Source organism: Mus pahari, chromosome 6 (genome assembly GCF_900095145.1).
Source record: "Mus pahari chromosome 6, PAHARI_EIJ_v1.1, whole genome shotgun sequence".
In the NCBI taxonomy this organism is placed as follows: Eukaryota; Metazoa; Chordata; class Mammalia; order Rodentia; family Muridae; genus Mus; species Mus pahari.
The window spans coordinates 60,161,012-60,175,100 of NC_034595.1; the positions used below are offsets into that span (position 1 = coordinate 60,161,012).

The following is a 14,089-nucleotide window of genomic DNA, read 5'->3' on the forward strand; positions in this document are numbered from 1 at the left end:
TGGTTTTAGCTCCCTTGTCAAAAATCAAGTGACCATAGGTGTGTGGTTTCATTTCTGGATCTTCAATTCTATTCCATTGATCTACTTGTCTCTCCTTGTACCAGTACCATGCAGTTTTTATCACAATTGCTCTGTAGTACAGCTTAAGGTTAGGCATGGTGATTCCACCAGAGGTTCTTTTATTGTTGAGAATCTGTAACCTTTTTCAATCAAAGGTAAGTATATTTGGTTTTTATATTTGTTACTCTGCTGTTGCTGTGATAAAGTAAACGCCATGGCCAAGGCAACGTATGGATGTCAGAGTTTATTTGGGTTTATTGTTCCAGAGACTTTGAGGCTGTAATGGCAGGGGCAGCAGGGGCAGCAGGGACAGCAGAGACAACATGGCAGCAGGGACAGCATGACAGCAGGGACAGCAGGCAGCAGGGACAGCATGATAGCCAGAACAGGAAGCAGAGAGCAAACATTAAAAGTCAAAGTGAGCTGGACGTGGTGGCGCGCGCCTTTAATCCCAGTACTCGGGAGGCAGAGGCAGGTGGATTTCTGAGTTCGAGGCCAGCCTGGTCTACAAAGTGAGTTCCAGTACAGCCAGGGCTGTACAGAAAAACCCTGTCTGGAAAAAAAAACAAAAAGCAAACAAACAAAAAAGTCAAAGTGAGCTCAAAGCCTGCCTCCCATGCACACTGCATCCAACAAAGGCAAGCCTCCTAAACCTCCCCAAACACTGACACCAACTGTGACCAGGTGTTCAAAGGCAGAGACTGTGGAGGACATTTCTCATTCAAACCACCATGGCTCTAATTTGCCTTTTTATGATGTGTATTGTATTGAAGTAGAAGTAGAATTGTTGAAACTGTTAAGTTATTGTTTAACTTAACTTTGTTTTTGCTTTAAAAATACCCTTTTCCACAACAATAAATAATCGGGTTTATTTATTTTTTGTCACAGGTGATCCTTTCAAGGATGATCCTTTTGGAAAAATTGGTCAGTATATTTTTGCATTTCTTCTTAACTTAAATTCTATTCTGTTATAGCCTAATATTGTATTTAGTGAGAACATAGAACCTGGGTAGTTCTAGGAGATGAACTGCTTTTTAGTTTTAAAACTGCTCTAAAGCCAAGGGTGGTGTGTGTGTGTGTGTGTGTGTGTGTGTGTGTGTGTGTGTGTGTGCGCGCGCGCGCGCGCCATCTAGGTAAGGTCTCTAGTACACTTTCAATTCAAGCCTCACTTTTTAAAAAAATAATAATCAAAATGCTGCTTAAAAATACCATTGGTGGTAGGGGTAGAAAGATGGCTCAGTGGTTAAGACAGTGTACTTTCCTTTGTAGAGGACCAGCGTTTGATTACCAACCCCATACATAGGGTGGCTCACAATTGTCTGTAACTCTAGCTGAGGGGAACCACTACCTCTGATCTCTTCAAGGACTGTACTCATACATATATACATAAGATCTAATTTTTCCATATTGTATAAAAGTTAAACTAATGTGAGTTTGTATACTATGACAATACAAGACTATAAAATAATTTTACTATCCTACAATTTTAGACTGGTCATATGAGTTGGGGACATTGAAAAATAACTAAATTTAAGATGGTCATTTTTCTGAGATTTTTCACTAGAATAAAGGAAGTTGTTTCCTACTTAATTTTGCTTCCCAAATGTGTTTCAGTGTATTAGCCTTGAGCTCAGAGAAGGAAATATGTTTTAAGGTTTTTGTTGTTTCCTTTATAAGCATAGTACTAGAAAACTTAGAACTGGATCTTTTAAAATGAAATGCTAACTAAAAAGGTTAGTAAGTGAAAAGCTTTTTTTTTTTTTAAAGATGTATTTATTTAGTCTATATGAGTACACTGTAGTTGTCTTCAGATACTCCAGAAGAGGGCATCCGATCTCATTGTGGATGGTTTTGAGCCACCATGTGGTTGCTGGGATTTGAACTCAGGACCTCCGGAAGAGTACTCAGTGCTCTTAACCACTGAGTCATCTCTCCAACCCCAGCTCTATCTTTCTTGAAAGCAGAATAGAATCTGAAATAAAAAAGGAACTTGAAGTTTGTAGGAGTTCAAAGTGATTTTACTTTTTGAAAATCAAGTCTGTTCAAAAAGGACTATTTTATTGAGTTTAAAATGAAAACACCAGGGCAGGGAGGCTGTAAATTTCACCAGTTGTTTAGAGGAGAGGAGTGGGGAAGAGAATGGAGAAGCAGGGTTGTAAATGAGCTGGCATGGAGGTCAGCTACTTGGTAGACAAGAAGCCACACTGAGGACGGACATGAGCTTTAGAAAGAATAAGAGAACACAAAGTACCAGAAGATGCATACTTAAAAACTCTGGCCAGTATCGGAAAGGAACAAAACGAAGATAAATTGTTATGGCTTTTTGAGTCTGAATGGTGGACAGACCCAGCCCAGCCTCACAGTGGCTCATAAGGAATGCCTCAAGGTGTCTTTTAAGTGAGGCAATGATAATTCCTATAGACAATAGAGAAAATTAGATTTTCAGCTTTTTACATTTGTTTTTTTTTTTTCTTCTTTTTAGATCCATTTGGTGGTGACCCTTTCAAAGGTTCAGATCCTTTTGCATCTGATTGCTTCTTTAAGCAGACTTCTGCTGATCCTTTTACCACTTCAAGTACTGACCCTTTCAGTGCATCCAGCAATAGCAGTAATACATCGGTGAGTGGCAGTATTAAAGACTGTTCTGCTTCATGAACAAGTGTTTAAGGAAATGTATTGAATATATATCAGTGGAAGCTTCCTTTTGCTTTCTTTAATGGTCCACATTTTAATGGTTTCATACTTTGTTCATCCACTGGAGAGGAGTAGATGATTTATAGTGTCTCAGAATGAAGTTGTCCTTATCCCATTGGTGATGCTAAATATGTGACTGAAAGTCCAAAAGCCAGTCTTAAGTAAAACTTTTTATAAATATCTGTTGTATTACTTTAAAAAGTGGAAATTACTTAAAGGGAGACATTAAATTCTTCTTCTTTTTTTTTTTTTAAAGATTATTATTTTATTTGTATGGGGACACTGTAACTGTCTTCAGACACACCAGAAGAGGGCATCAGATCCCATTACAGATGGTGGCAAGCCACCATGAGGTTGCTGGGAATTGAACTCAGGACTTCTGGAAGAACAGTGCTCTTAACTGCTGAGACTTCTCTCCAGCCCAAAGGGAGACATAAATATTTTAGAAAAACGAAATCATTCATGTTGTTTATATATATAGTTTATACCTGGAATGTTAATCTTGAAAATAGAAATTTGCACTGAATGTCAGGCTCTCTTGAGTATGTGTCTACAGCCTCTGCTTAATAGCCACAGGCTATGATCCAAAGGCCTCAGTGCTATATAGCCTTTGCTGTAATCTTCATTTTCAACTTTGCAAGGCAGATGTTGATGCCTCAGCTTAAAAATATAGACATTTTAAATTAAAGCATTGACTCTACTGAATGCAATGGTAAAAAGGTATAACTGCAGCACTGGAGAAGTGGAAGCAAGAGGATTCAAAGCCAATCTTGGCTGCATAGTAAGTTGGAGGATATCTTAGGCTGCATGACATCCTGACTGGAGAGATGACTCAGCAGTTAAACATATGTATTTTTCTTCCAGAAAGACCCAAGTTCAGTTTCCAACACACATGTCAGACAACACCCATATTCACAACTGCCTGTAACTCCAACTCCAGAGGATGCATTGCCTCTAACGTCTGAGGTAATGACACATATGAGACATGCATTTATGTACACGTGATTAAAAATAAATCTTTAAAAAAAAATCACATTACTTTAATATGCCCAAGACATTTGTATCTGAGGCTTTTTAAAACTATATAGGGGCTATGGAGATGGCTCAGCAGATAACAGACTTGGGTTCAGTTCCCAGCACCCACCTGCAGATCACAACTGTCTGTAACTCCAGTTCCAGGGGATCTGAAACCATCACCGACCCTCCACAGGCACCAGGCATGTGGCTGTGGCATGTCAGACAGACAGACAGACAGACACACACACACACACACACACACACACACACACACACACACACAAATATATATACATGCAGCTCAAACACTCACACACATAAAATAAAATAAAAATAAATTTATACTCTGGATATTTTAAAATACTCAGAATAATACTATGAAATATTTAGCTTGTTTTTGTTTGGAGATTGGCAGCAATATTTTTGTGATAAACTAGACCAAGAGAGGCACAATGAACTGACGGGAATTTTACACAGCTATTTTGTCATCTGTTAATCTTAAGTGAGGATTACCTCCTTAGAAGAGTAATTGGTTTGGTTTGGTTTGGTTTGATTTTTTTTTTTTTTTTTTTTGGTATTCTTGAATTATCTCTTTACTGTATTCATTAATAAGAGTTACTTGCCCAGCAGTTGGTATTTTCCACTGATGTAAATTTTGAGGAACACCTCTATAAATGAATATTTGTGGTCTCCACAAGACTACCACATCTAGTTTATAATGTAGACCATATGCCAGATTTCTCTAAAATATGGCAGTCTGAATTCTCCTCCTACTTCATGTTAACTCTATTCCCCACTGCTCTCAAGTCAAGTCTGTTCTTCCTAATATTTTATATTTCTCCTATTCTTCTCCCTGCCTGAGATGTTTCACCCATTTGTGCTTACTTTTTGTCTTGTGCTTTTCAGAACAAATACCACCTTGCTTTCATCTCATAGTTTCTCTGTTAAAATAAAAAAAGGTTGCTGATATAATAGTCATCACATTCTATCTGTTCCTTTCTGTGTCCCTGGATGGTACTAACTCAGTGGCAGAGTGCTTGGTTATGACGTGTGAGCTCTAGGTTCAATTCCAGTACTACCAAAGAGTGACTCTGCAGAAGGAGGGGTTGGAATTGTGGTTAGAAAGACACATGAAGCCTACTGAATGTTGGTGACTGAGTGTTCACATAAACTTAACTTGTTAAATTATACATATGCCACATACTTTTTAGATAAATATTTTGTAATCAGAGAGTAATTGTTTCCATTCATTGAGACTATATCAGGAAAGGAAAAACTCTGTTCCAATGTTTGTTTTCTAATTCAGAACTTTGTAAAGCCTTTTTTTAGGTTCAACAGTGCAGTTCCACCTATGAAATGTTGCCTCTCGGTCATAGATTGTACTGTTCTCTTTAGGTAGAAACTTGGAAGCACAATGACCCATTTGCTCCTGGTGGAACAGTTGTTGTTGCAGCGAGTGATTCAGGTAAAGACAGTTCTCAGTGTTCTTAGTGTTAGTCATTGCCTTTTCATCAAGATTTTGCCCTTCTTGAAACATTTTGCCCTTATAAATATGGCTTTTAAATTGACATATAATTATTCCCACTTAAAACATACTAATAATAGCAACAAATATTTGTGCATCACCTTTTACTCCCTTACTTATTATCTCATTTATCATTCTCCTTAAAGGTGTCTCTAAGCTATGTACTGTGTTCAGTGTCAGTAAAACCAGTTAGAAGCTTTTGCTGTGTCCAGTGTAGTTTTTGGCTAGAAAGGTGGTTCAGTGGGTAAGAGCCCCACTGCTGTGCAAGCATCAGGCCTGAGTCTGAATCCCAGCATTCACGTAGAAAGCTAGATATGGCTGCTATACTTCCCTAACCGCAGCACTGGGGAGCAGAGGCAGGCAGATCTCCAGGGCTCACTGACTCACTGCCAGCCAGCCTGTTCAAAATGATGAGCTTCTGGCTCAGTGAGAAACCTTGTCTTAAGGCAATAAGGAGGGGAGCAATAAAGGAAAACATCTAATGTTCCATCCTGACCTTGCCATTAAAATTCATGTGCCCACACCACATACAACCTAAACCATGCACATGCACACACAGAAACATACAAATACAAGAAAGAAAAAAATGATTCAAAATTATCTGGGTGTGATGATAACACTTTAATCCTTGTTCTTAGGAGGATGAAATAGGATTGCTCTAAGTTCATGGCCAGCCTGGGCTATATAAGAACTACATAGTGAATTCCACACCAGCCTGGACTATAAAAGAACCTGTTCAAAAAAACAAAAAAGGTGACTGGAGAGATGGCTCTTGCAGAGGACCCACAGTGCCCTCTCTGGCCTCCTAGAGAACAGGCACACACGATGCACATACATACATACATACATGCAAGAAAAACACTCATACATAAAATAAATCTTAAAAAATGGCCCATATGGCACGGCCCTGCGGGTCAGCTTGCCTCCTTTGGAAGCTGGGCATCTGGGATTGTGGGCATTTTAATTCTCCTGAAGGTGTCTGATGGTTGTTGCATGGTGTCAAGAACACTGGTGGTACCATGGCGGGCTGTTTGCTTAAAAGATTGGGTCTTGTCTTGGGACAATCTCGCTGTATGATTCTGGGATGATGGGCCCCAGCCTGTTTGTAAAGAGGGATGGCAGGGCACTAATTAGGTCATGGGCTGAGAGAAGGGAGTTGTGGTAACTGCAATAACCGGCAGGTGTGCCTGGGCCTGCTGTTCTCCATGGGAGTTTACCTGTTCTTCAGGTTTTCTTCCTGCTCTGTATTATACCACAGTGGTGTTCCCTCTCATTAAGAATGTGGTAGCTGGGCTGGTGAGATGGCTCAGTGAGTAAGAACACCCGACTGCTCTTCTGAAGGTCCGGAGTTCAAATCCCAGCAACCACATGGTGGTTCACAACCATCTGTAACAAGATCTGATGCCCTCTTCTGGAGTGCCTGAAGACAGCTTATACATACTAAAAATAAATCTTAAAAAAAAAAAAAATAAAAAAAATGTGGTAGCCATTTCTCCATGTTGCTTCTATCTCGTTCTGGGCCCTGCTCCCAGATGACAAATATTTGAAAACCAAATAAGACAATGCCAAAAAACACACCAGAAGTTTGACTGTGGTTGTGAAAAAGACTTGCAATGTCTGAGCAATGTGCTGGGCAAATCTCCCCATCTCCATAGATCTCTTCTATAACCACAGGAAGGGCACAGGCACCCCATGGTCCTGACAGCTTTCCCTTTAGAGCCTGGCCAGGGCTTGCAACTCGAGTTGACATTTTCAATGTTGTATGTCAGCCTAGAAAGAGGATTTGTTTCAACCATTCAGGACCCCCCAAAGGTCAAATTTACCTTGAAATCTCTCAGCTTGTCAGGGCCAGGTACACATCTGTAATCCTAGCATTTGAGAGGCTAAGCCTGGAGGATTGAGAGTTCAAGGCCAGCCTAGGCTATATATAGTATTTGTTTCCAAATGAAAATCAAACCTATGAAAATAATTAAAATATGACACCTAATAATAAAAACATCTCAAACCACCACCACCAAATAAATAAATAAATAAATAATAGACCCATATCAATATTTCTCCAGTACATTTTACTTTCTTGTGAGTGCCTTTCTCTTAATTCTGTGTTCAACTCTACAAAGTGTTGTTTGGCATTTACTTTTAAAGATCTTGAAGATCTTGGCCTAAGTTTAAAGGTAAGTGGCTTTAGAAGAGTAATGAAAATTGTTTTAATATAAAGAGGTTCTGTTAAAATACAGAGAAAATCTAAATACCAGGAAACTAAGTACCAGAATATTAAATGACTTGATCAGTGTTATCCAGTTATGCGATGGTGAGCCAATTACTAAATCAATCCTAGATCAGTGGAATCTTAACCATTTTCAGCTCAACAACTGTCTCATGGTCACTCTTCATTAAGAGTTAGACAGATGACTAGGCTAGCTACGGCTTGGGAGTAAGAAATAAGTGGAAAGTAGGTCTGACCTGAGCGCTTTAATGGAGTGTGATGAGTAGGATGTGCTGTTATCCTAGGTTGATGTGACAAGAGGAGGAGGTTATGATACAGAGAGGTTAGTATGAGTGGATCCGGGGATTAGATACTAACTCTACTAACGAGTAGCAAGAGTGAGTGATAAAGCAAATTGGAGCAAACAAGTTACTTTAATGCCGGTATTGATCACATTTAGAATTGTAGGCTTTCAAAATCAGTTTTTACTGTTTTTAAATTTTGAGTAAAATTTACGTACACACACACACAAATTTAGTTAAACCATTGCATTCTTACCACTAAATTATAGTTGCTGTTATAGTAATCCAAGTACACGAGGTGCTTGAGTTCTCCTCAGCACTTGCTTACTCCTGGTGGATAGACACTTCAAACTCTGAAAGAAAGCTAGGATGAAGAAGCCAGCTCAGGATACTTGTAAGCATTATTTTTCTACTTTAGATGAGATTAGTTGTGATGCGAGGGTGTGTGTGTGCCTGTGTGTCTCTGTGTGTGTGATATATTTTACTAACCCTAGACCCAGGAAGTAGTCTTTTCAGGTGCTGATTAAAGCTCAATAAGATACAAATGTGTCTTTGCAGATGCATCTTATTCAGGGCTATCTCTTGAAGATGGTGTGAGGTTGAATTTAAATCTTACATTTAGTGGATGTAGGGGTGAGGAAGATTTTATCTTAGGATTCTTAGGTAAGCAGCTACTCTTGGGGGAATATTTTCATTGTTTTTGTTTGTTTGTTTGTTTTTTTGGTTTTTTGAGACAGGGTTTCTCTGTGTAGCCCTGGCTGTCCTGGAACTAGCTCTGTAGACCAGGCTGGCCTCGAACTCAGAAATCCACCTGCTTCTGCCTCCCAAGTGCTGTGATTAAAGGCGTGTGCCACCACCGCCTGGCTAATTTTTTTTTTTTAATGTATCTGTGTATAGGTATGTGAATGTGAGTGTAGATACCCATGGAGGCCAGAGGACAGCATTGGATGCCCTGGAGCTGGAGTTACAGGCAGTTGTGAGCCACCCACTGTAGATGCTGGGAATCCTACAAGAGCAGTCTGTACTCTTATCCACCAAGCAATCTCTACAGCAGTCTTTTGGGGAAATTTTATTTATTCCTTTCTTCCTTATTGGTCAACTGGTTATGCTAAGAACCAGTTACATCTATTTGGAGGCTCCTTAATAAACATATGTCTTCTGTTCCCTATTTTCACAATAATTTCAATAAATACCAGCACCTCCTACTCACCAGACCTCGTGCTCATCCTTGAGGAGAAAGTAAGGAATAAAATGAAGTTCCTGGCATCATAGAGCTTTTATTGTTGGATGGAAGCAGATATAGGTCAGGTGCTGATAAGAACTATAGTTAGTGAAGTTGAGAAGGGGATAAAAAGTTATATACTTGCAATATAGATTTATTGTTTCTACCTTTACAGAAAATCATAACAGAAAAAAAAAGACTGCTGAAGTTATATACTATTCACATCTATAATAAGATTATAGATGATTTTATATTATGCTTTTATACATTTTCCCCAATATATTACCATTATTTTGGGGGAAGAGAAGGTGCTAGTGAGTTCATATTTACATTGAAAGCCTGATCAGCTACACATCTGAGATAGTTCTTGTCAAAGTCTTAATTCTCTGATTTGGAAAAACAATATTCTGTCACCTAGGGTACATTTCTTTACTATCTTGTAGAAAAACTCTAGCAATTACATACTCATCGTGTAGAAATAACCTTTTTTTCAATTAATATTTTTCAAATTATACTTCCCAGTATTTCAGTTCTGGCCTAACTCAGCTGTGCTGCTGAAAGTGTTGTAACTCCTTGTAAAGTCTGTGAGGGAAGAGACAGAAGGGCATGGTGCAGCATGATCAGTTCCTTCAGGAAAAGGCGTCGGGACTTTTTCTTTGGCTACCTTTGTGTGCTATCTAGAGAGTGGATCAGGAATAACTGAAGAGGAAAAGAAAGGGAATGGCTGACACTACACTGCTGGTGGAAGCATCCCTTAGTTTTGGGGCTCCCCAGATGCTTTATTAATGTAAAGCATCTTCTGCAGTTAAACTTGCAGTTTCCTATGATTGACGTTTCAATGTCCTCTTCATAATCAGACTTGTGACCAACCTGGAAAGGGCTGTCTTTACCCATGTCTGCTTCACTCTCAATGTCCTACTTCCTTGGTAGCAAAGCAGACAATAGTGAGATGTCATGGGGCTGGACAGATGGCTCAGCTATCAGGAATACTGGCTGCTTTCAGAGGACCCAGGTTCAGTTTCCAGAACCCACATGGCAGTTCAAAACCATCTGTAACTGCAGTACCAGTGAATTTGACGCCCTCTTCTGCTTTCACAGATACCAGGCACACATGTAGTATGAACACACTTATGCACGTAATGTACACACACATATATGAAAAAAATAAGCATCTTTTATAAAAAGAATTAAGGTCCCTGTCTTTTCGGCATGTCATTCCGCAGCTCACACCCATTCACAGGGGCTTTTTAATAAACTGTCTCTTTTTTGTTTTTAATTTTGGTTTTTGTTGTTGCTTTGGTTTGGGTTGGGGTTTTTTGGGGGGAGGCGGCAGGGGTTTTGTGTAGCCCTGGCTATCCTGGAACTCACTCTGTAGACTAGGCTAGTCTCAAATTCACAGGGATATGCCTGCCTCTGCCTACCTAGTGCTGGGATTAAAGGTATGTGCCATCACACTTGGCCAATTCTTTTTTTTTTTTTTTTTTTTTAAATATGTACCAGGTGCAAATCTGTCCTGAAAACTTTAGCAGGTGTGCTTTCCCTCCCTCAATATACACAAATTTAGATCTGCCTGTGACTGTTAGCTTGATGGGGGGATATATAACAAACTCAAGCCACTTGTACTACAAACTACTTACTAATTGCAGATAACTATAGAACAAAGTAGAATACAGTTATTGCTGTAGAGAATGAAGAACTTGGTTCTTGTCGAAATTAGTGACGCCTGGGTTAGTCTAAGGTTTGTGAAAAGAGACTTGAATTATGTGTGATATGTGTGACTGATGGCCCTGTAAACCCCTTGATATCATTTTTAGAGATAATTTGGCCAAGGACATTGTCAAATGACTGTGATCCTGGCACTTGAGAGACTGGCAGACAGCAAAATCATATGCTGTACTTCCCTTGAAACAAACAACAAAAAAATCTACTTCATAGAGCTGTTTTGTTTCACATGTGTTCCAGAACTTCCTTACCTTCCAGTCGCTCCTGGTTGTTATCTTGAGCCATTTACCAGCTGCGTCATACTAAGGAATACAACATATGGGATGTTCAGTGTATAGCCAATCTATATAGACATCAATCAGATTTAGGAGTGATTTTTCTGAATGTTACCACATAAAAAATAACATGAAATATTGTGTCTTTCTTTACTCCCAGCCACAGACCCTTTTGCTTCTGTTTTCGGAAATGAATCATTTGGAGATGGATTTGCTGACTTCAGCACATTATCAAAGGTAATCTGCAATGATTAATAGGAAGGAACAATACATCATGTTCCATCCTTACTATTAGAATTCTTTCACAAACGTGATATTGGATTGCAATCAGTCCATAGCAGGTGTTGATTTCATGTGGAAGTTACAGATCAGCTATAATCACATCTCTGTGATAAGCAGAAGATTACATTTTCTTCCAAAAGGTCTGTTCAGTGTGATAATTAGAGTTGTCTGTTTAAGTATTTCTTTCCCAGTTAAATTAATGTTTCTCCCTGTGTACTCTCTGGGTCAGTAGTTATAACATTGATTCCATTCTATGTATACTACCTATTTGATTTTATCCATTGATATTGTTAGGGTCTGCACCAGCATAAAAGTGTGTAAACTCTGGCACTGAGTGTCCACTACCTATTGTCCACTATAGCTGCAGTGTTGATTTAGGTTAAGAGAAAAAGATTTGAGAGAATTTGAAGATAAGCCAAATTGTCTTCTAAGGAACATTTGATAGTGTCCAGAGACATTTATGGTTCTCAAAACTAGGTGGAAGATGCTATTCATACTTAGTGAGTACATCCTCCACAGAGCCACCGCCCTCATCCCTGAATGTAATACTTACATCCCAAAAAACTAGCAGTGCCACTGTTGAAAAATGTCGGCCTGGCAGGTGGGGGTGGCCCACGCTTGCACTCCCAGCATTGGGAGGCAGAGGCAGGTGGATCTTTGTGAGTTTGAGGCCATCCTGGTCTACAGAGTGGAGTTCCAGAATAGCCAGGGATATACAAAAAAATTCTGTCTTTAAAAATGAGCGGGAAGGGTGGGGGAAATCAAGGAGAAAAACACTGACCTAAATAAATCATACTCTAGTTTGTGATAGAAAAGTCAGTCTTTCATTACCCACATTACGATTTAATATTTCACTGGGATCAGTTTGCTTTTTGAAAACAACTTTGGTTGTCTTCATAGTTTTTCAAGAAGCCGTATCTATAAGGTTGTCTTTCCTATATTTATGGGCACTGACAAGCATAGAGTTAGACATTCTTTTTTGTTCCATCATCAGACGGCCCATTTGGACCTCAGGAGGTTTTGTATTCCCTAATGCTTACTTAGTAAGCCTTCCATGCATGTTCGTTTTGATGTCTATTGCTCTTGATAAGTAATGATGTGGGAGTACCAACTCGGACAGACCAAGCTTTAATCCTATTTGTTCTTGAATGTAAAGGGTAAAGTGTCACTTCGCAGGATTGAAATAAAACTTCATTATACTTAAATCATTCTTCTGAGTACTTTCTGACCATGTGTATACCATACTATAAAAACATCTCTTTTTAAACAAAGGTCAACGATGAAGATGCTTTTAATCCTACCATATCAAGTTCTACCAGCAGTGTGACCATTGCAAAACCTGTGTTAGAGGAAACAGCCAGCAAGAGTGAAGATGTGCCTCCAGCACTGCCGCCCAAAATTGGCACTCCAACAAGACCTTGCCCACCACCCCCTGGTATGCAAGCTGGAGACTTTCCTAGATAATGTTAAGATTTTTCTCTCTCTAGAACGTGTTGTGTGCGTCATATTTCCATCATGATGTATCATATAAAAGGCTGCAAGCAAGAGCCAGGCACTTAGCAACAGCTTGTTGCTGTCCTCTTGGCTGGACATGTACCCCTTCCTGTCCCCATTTCAGAAGAACAATGGGTGAAATCTCTTTGTTTTTGTTTTGTCTTGGTTTTTGGAAACCCAATGATTATCATTTCAATAGTAGTTTCCTGTACTCCGGTTTTTAAATTAATATTCTTGAGAGAAAACTAACTTGAAGTCTCCCTAAATCTTTAATTTTTTTATTTTTATTTAGGAAAAAAAAAAAAAGGCAGGAAAGGAGAAAAAACTGCTTGCTCTTTAAAATTCCTTTATAATAGATGTTTTGTTCAAGACAGGATCTAATGAAATAGCCTTGGCTGGCCTGGAACTTGCTATGTAGACCAGGCTAGCCTTGAACTCAAGATTCTTGAAGACCACCTGCCTCTGCCTCCTCTAAGTGCTGGGTTTAAAGGTGTATACCATCATACCAGGCTTTAAAATTCTGATTGTAAAATTCTTTGTAGTCTAGGAACACATTGTTCTATTTTAAACTGTTTTTAGTCTTTGTTATGTTTAGCACTACACTGAGGAAAGGTTTGTTTTTAATGCAAAATAAAGTAACTGTGAAGGTAGTTTCCCTGTGTGTGAGTAATGCTGCCAAGTTTCCCTATGAGAAGACACAATGTTGATGGGCACACTGGGTTCTTATCCCTAGACCTTTCCTGGGTAAAATTTCAGCCCCCAAAGTTCACTGACCACTGTTTTATTACTGTTAATCATTCTTGGCTTTTCATAGTAGCCTTCCCATAGTATTTGATTCTGGATTGTACATATAGTTGCTAGTGTATAAATGTCTGCTCAAAACTTAATGAGTTAAGCAGTTTTTTTTATCTTTTAAGGAAACTCACGTATATCGTAGGTTAGAAGTTGGTTAGAGTCTGTATAATTTTTAAAGCTAATATTTTGTTTACTTACATTTTTACACCCATGTGAGTATACCTTGAAAACTCAAATGCCCTAATTTAGTGTCTTACATCTGACAACAAGGGTATGATACGGCTTAATAGGGGACATGTACTTGCTCATGAGCCTGGTGACCTACAATCAAATCCCAGAACCCATATATAGGCTCAGGGGAAGAACCATCTCCATAAAGTTGCTCTGACAGTATATGTGCTGTGCATACATACACTGTGGCACATATGTTCTCTTACACACACATCATATACAACATACACAATAATAATAAAGCTGAAGACATTCAAGTGTACA

General features: G+C 39.1%; 1 protein-coding gene across 3 annotated transcripts in view; it reads left to right on the forward strand.

The window, feature by feature from the left end:
* Eps15 (epidermal growth factor receptor pathway substrate 15) overlaps window positions 1-14,089 on the forward strand; it is a 105,681-nt gene that overhangs the window by 85,101 nt on the left and 6,491 nt on the right. For all 3 annotated transcript variants that reach the window (XM_021199624.2, XM_029539647.1, XM_029539648.1), the window contains exons 19-23: window positions 949-984; window positions 2,543-2,679; window positions 5,167-5,236; window positions 11,184-11,260; window positions 12,578-12,740. In XM_021199624.2, the coding sequence (XP_021055283.1) occupies window positions 949-984; window positions 2,543-2,679; window positions 5,167-5,236; window positions 11,184-11,260; window positions 12,578-12,740 (483 nt within the window). The remainder of the gene's footprint in view (window positions 1-948; window positions 985-2,542; window positions 2,680-5,166; window positions 5,237-11,183; window positions 11,261-12,577; window positions 12,741-14,089) is intronic.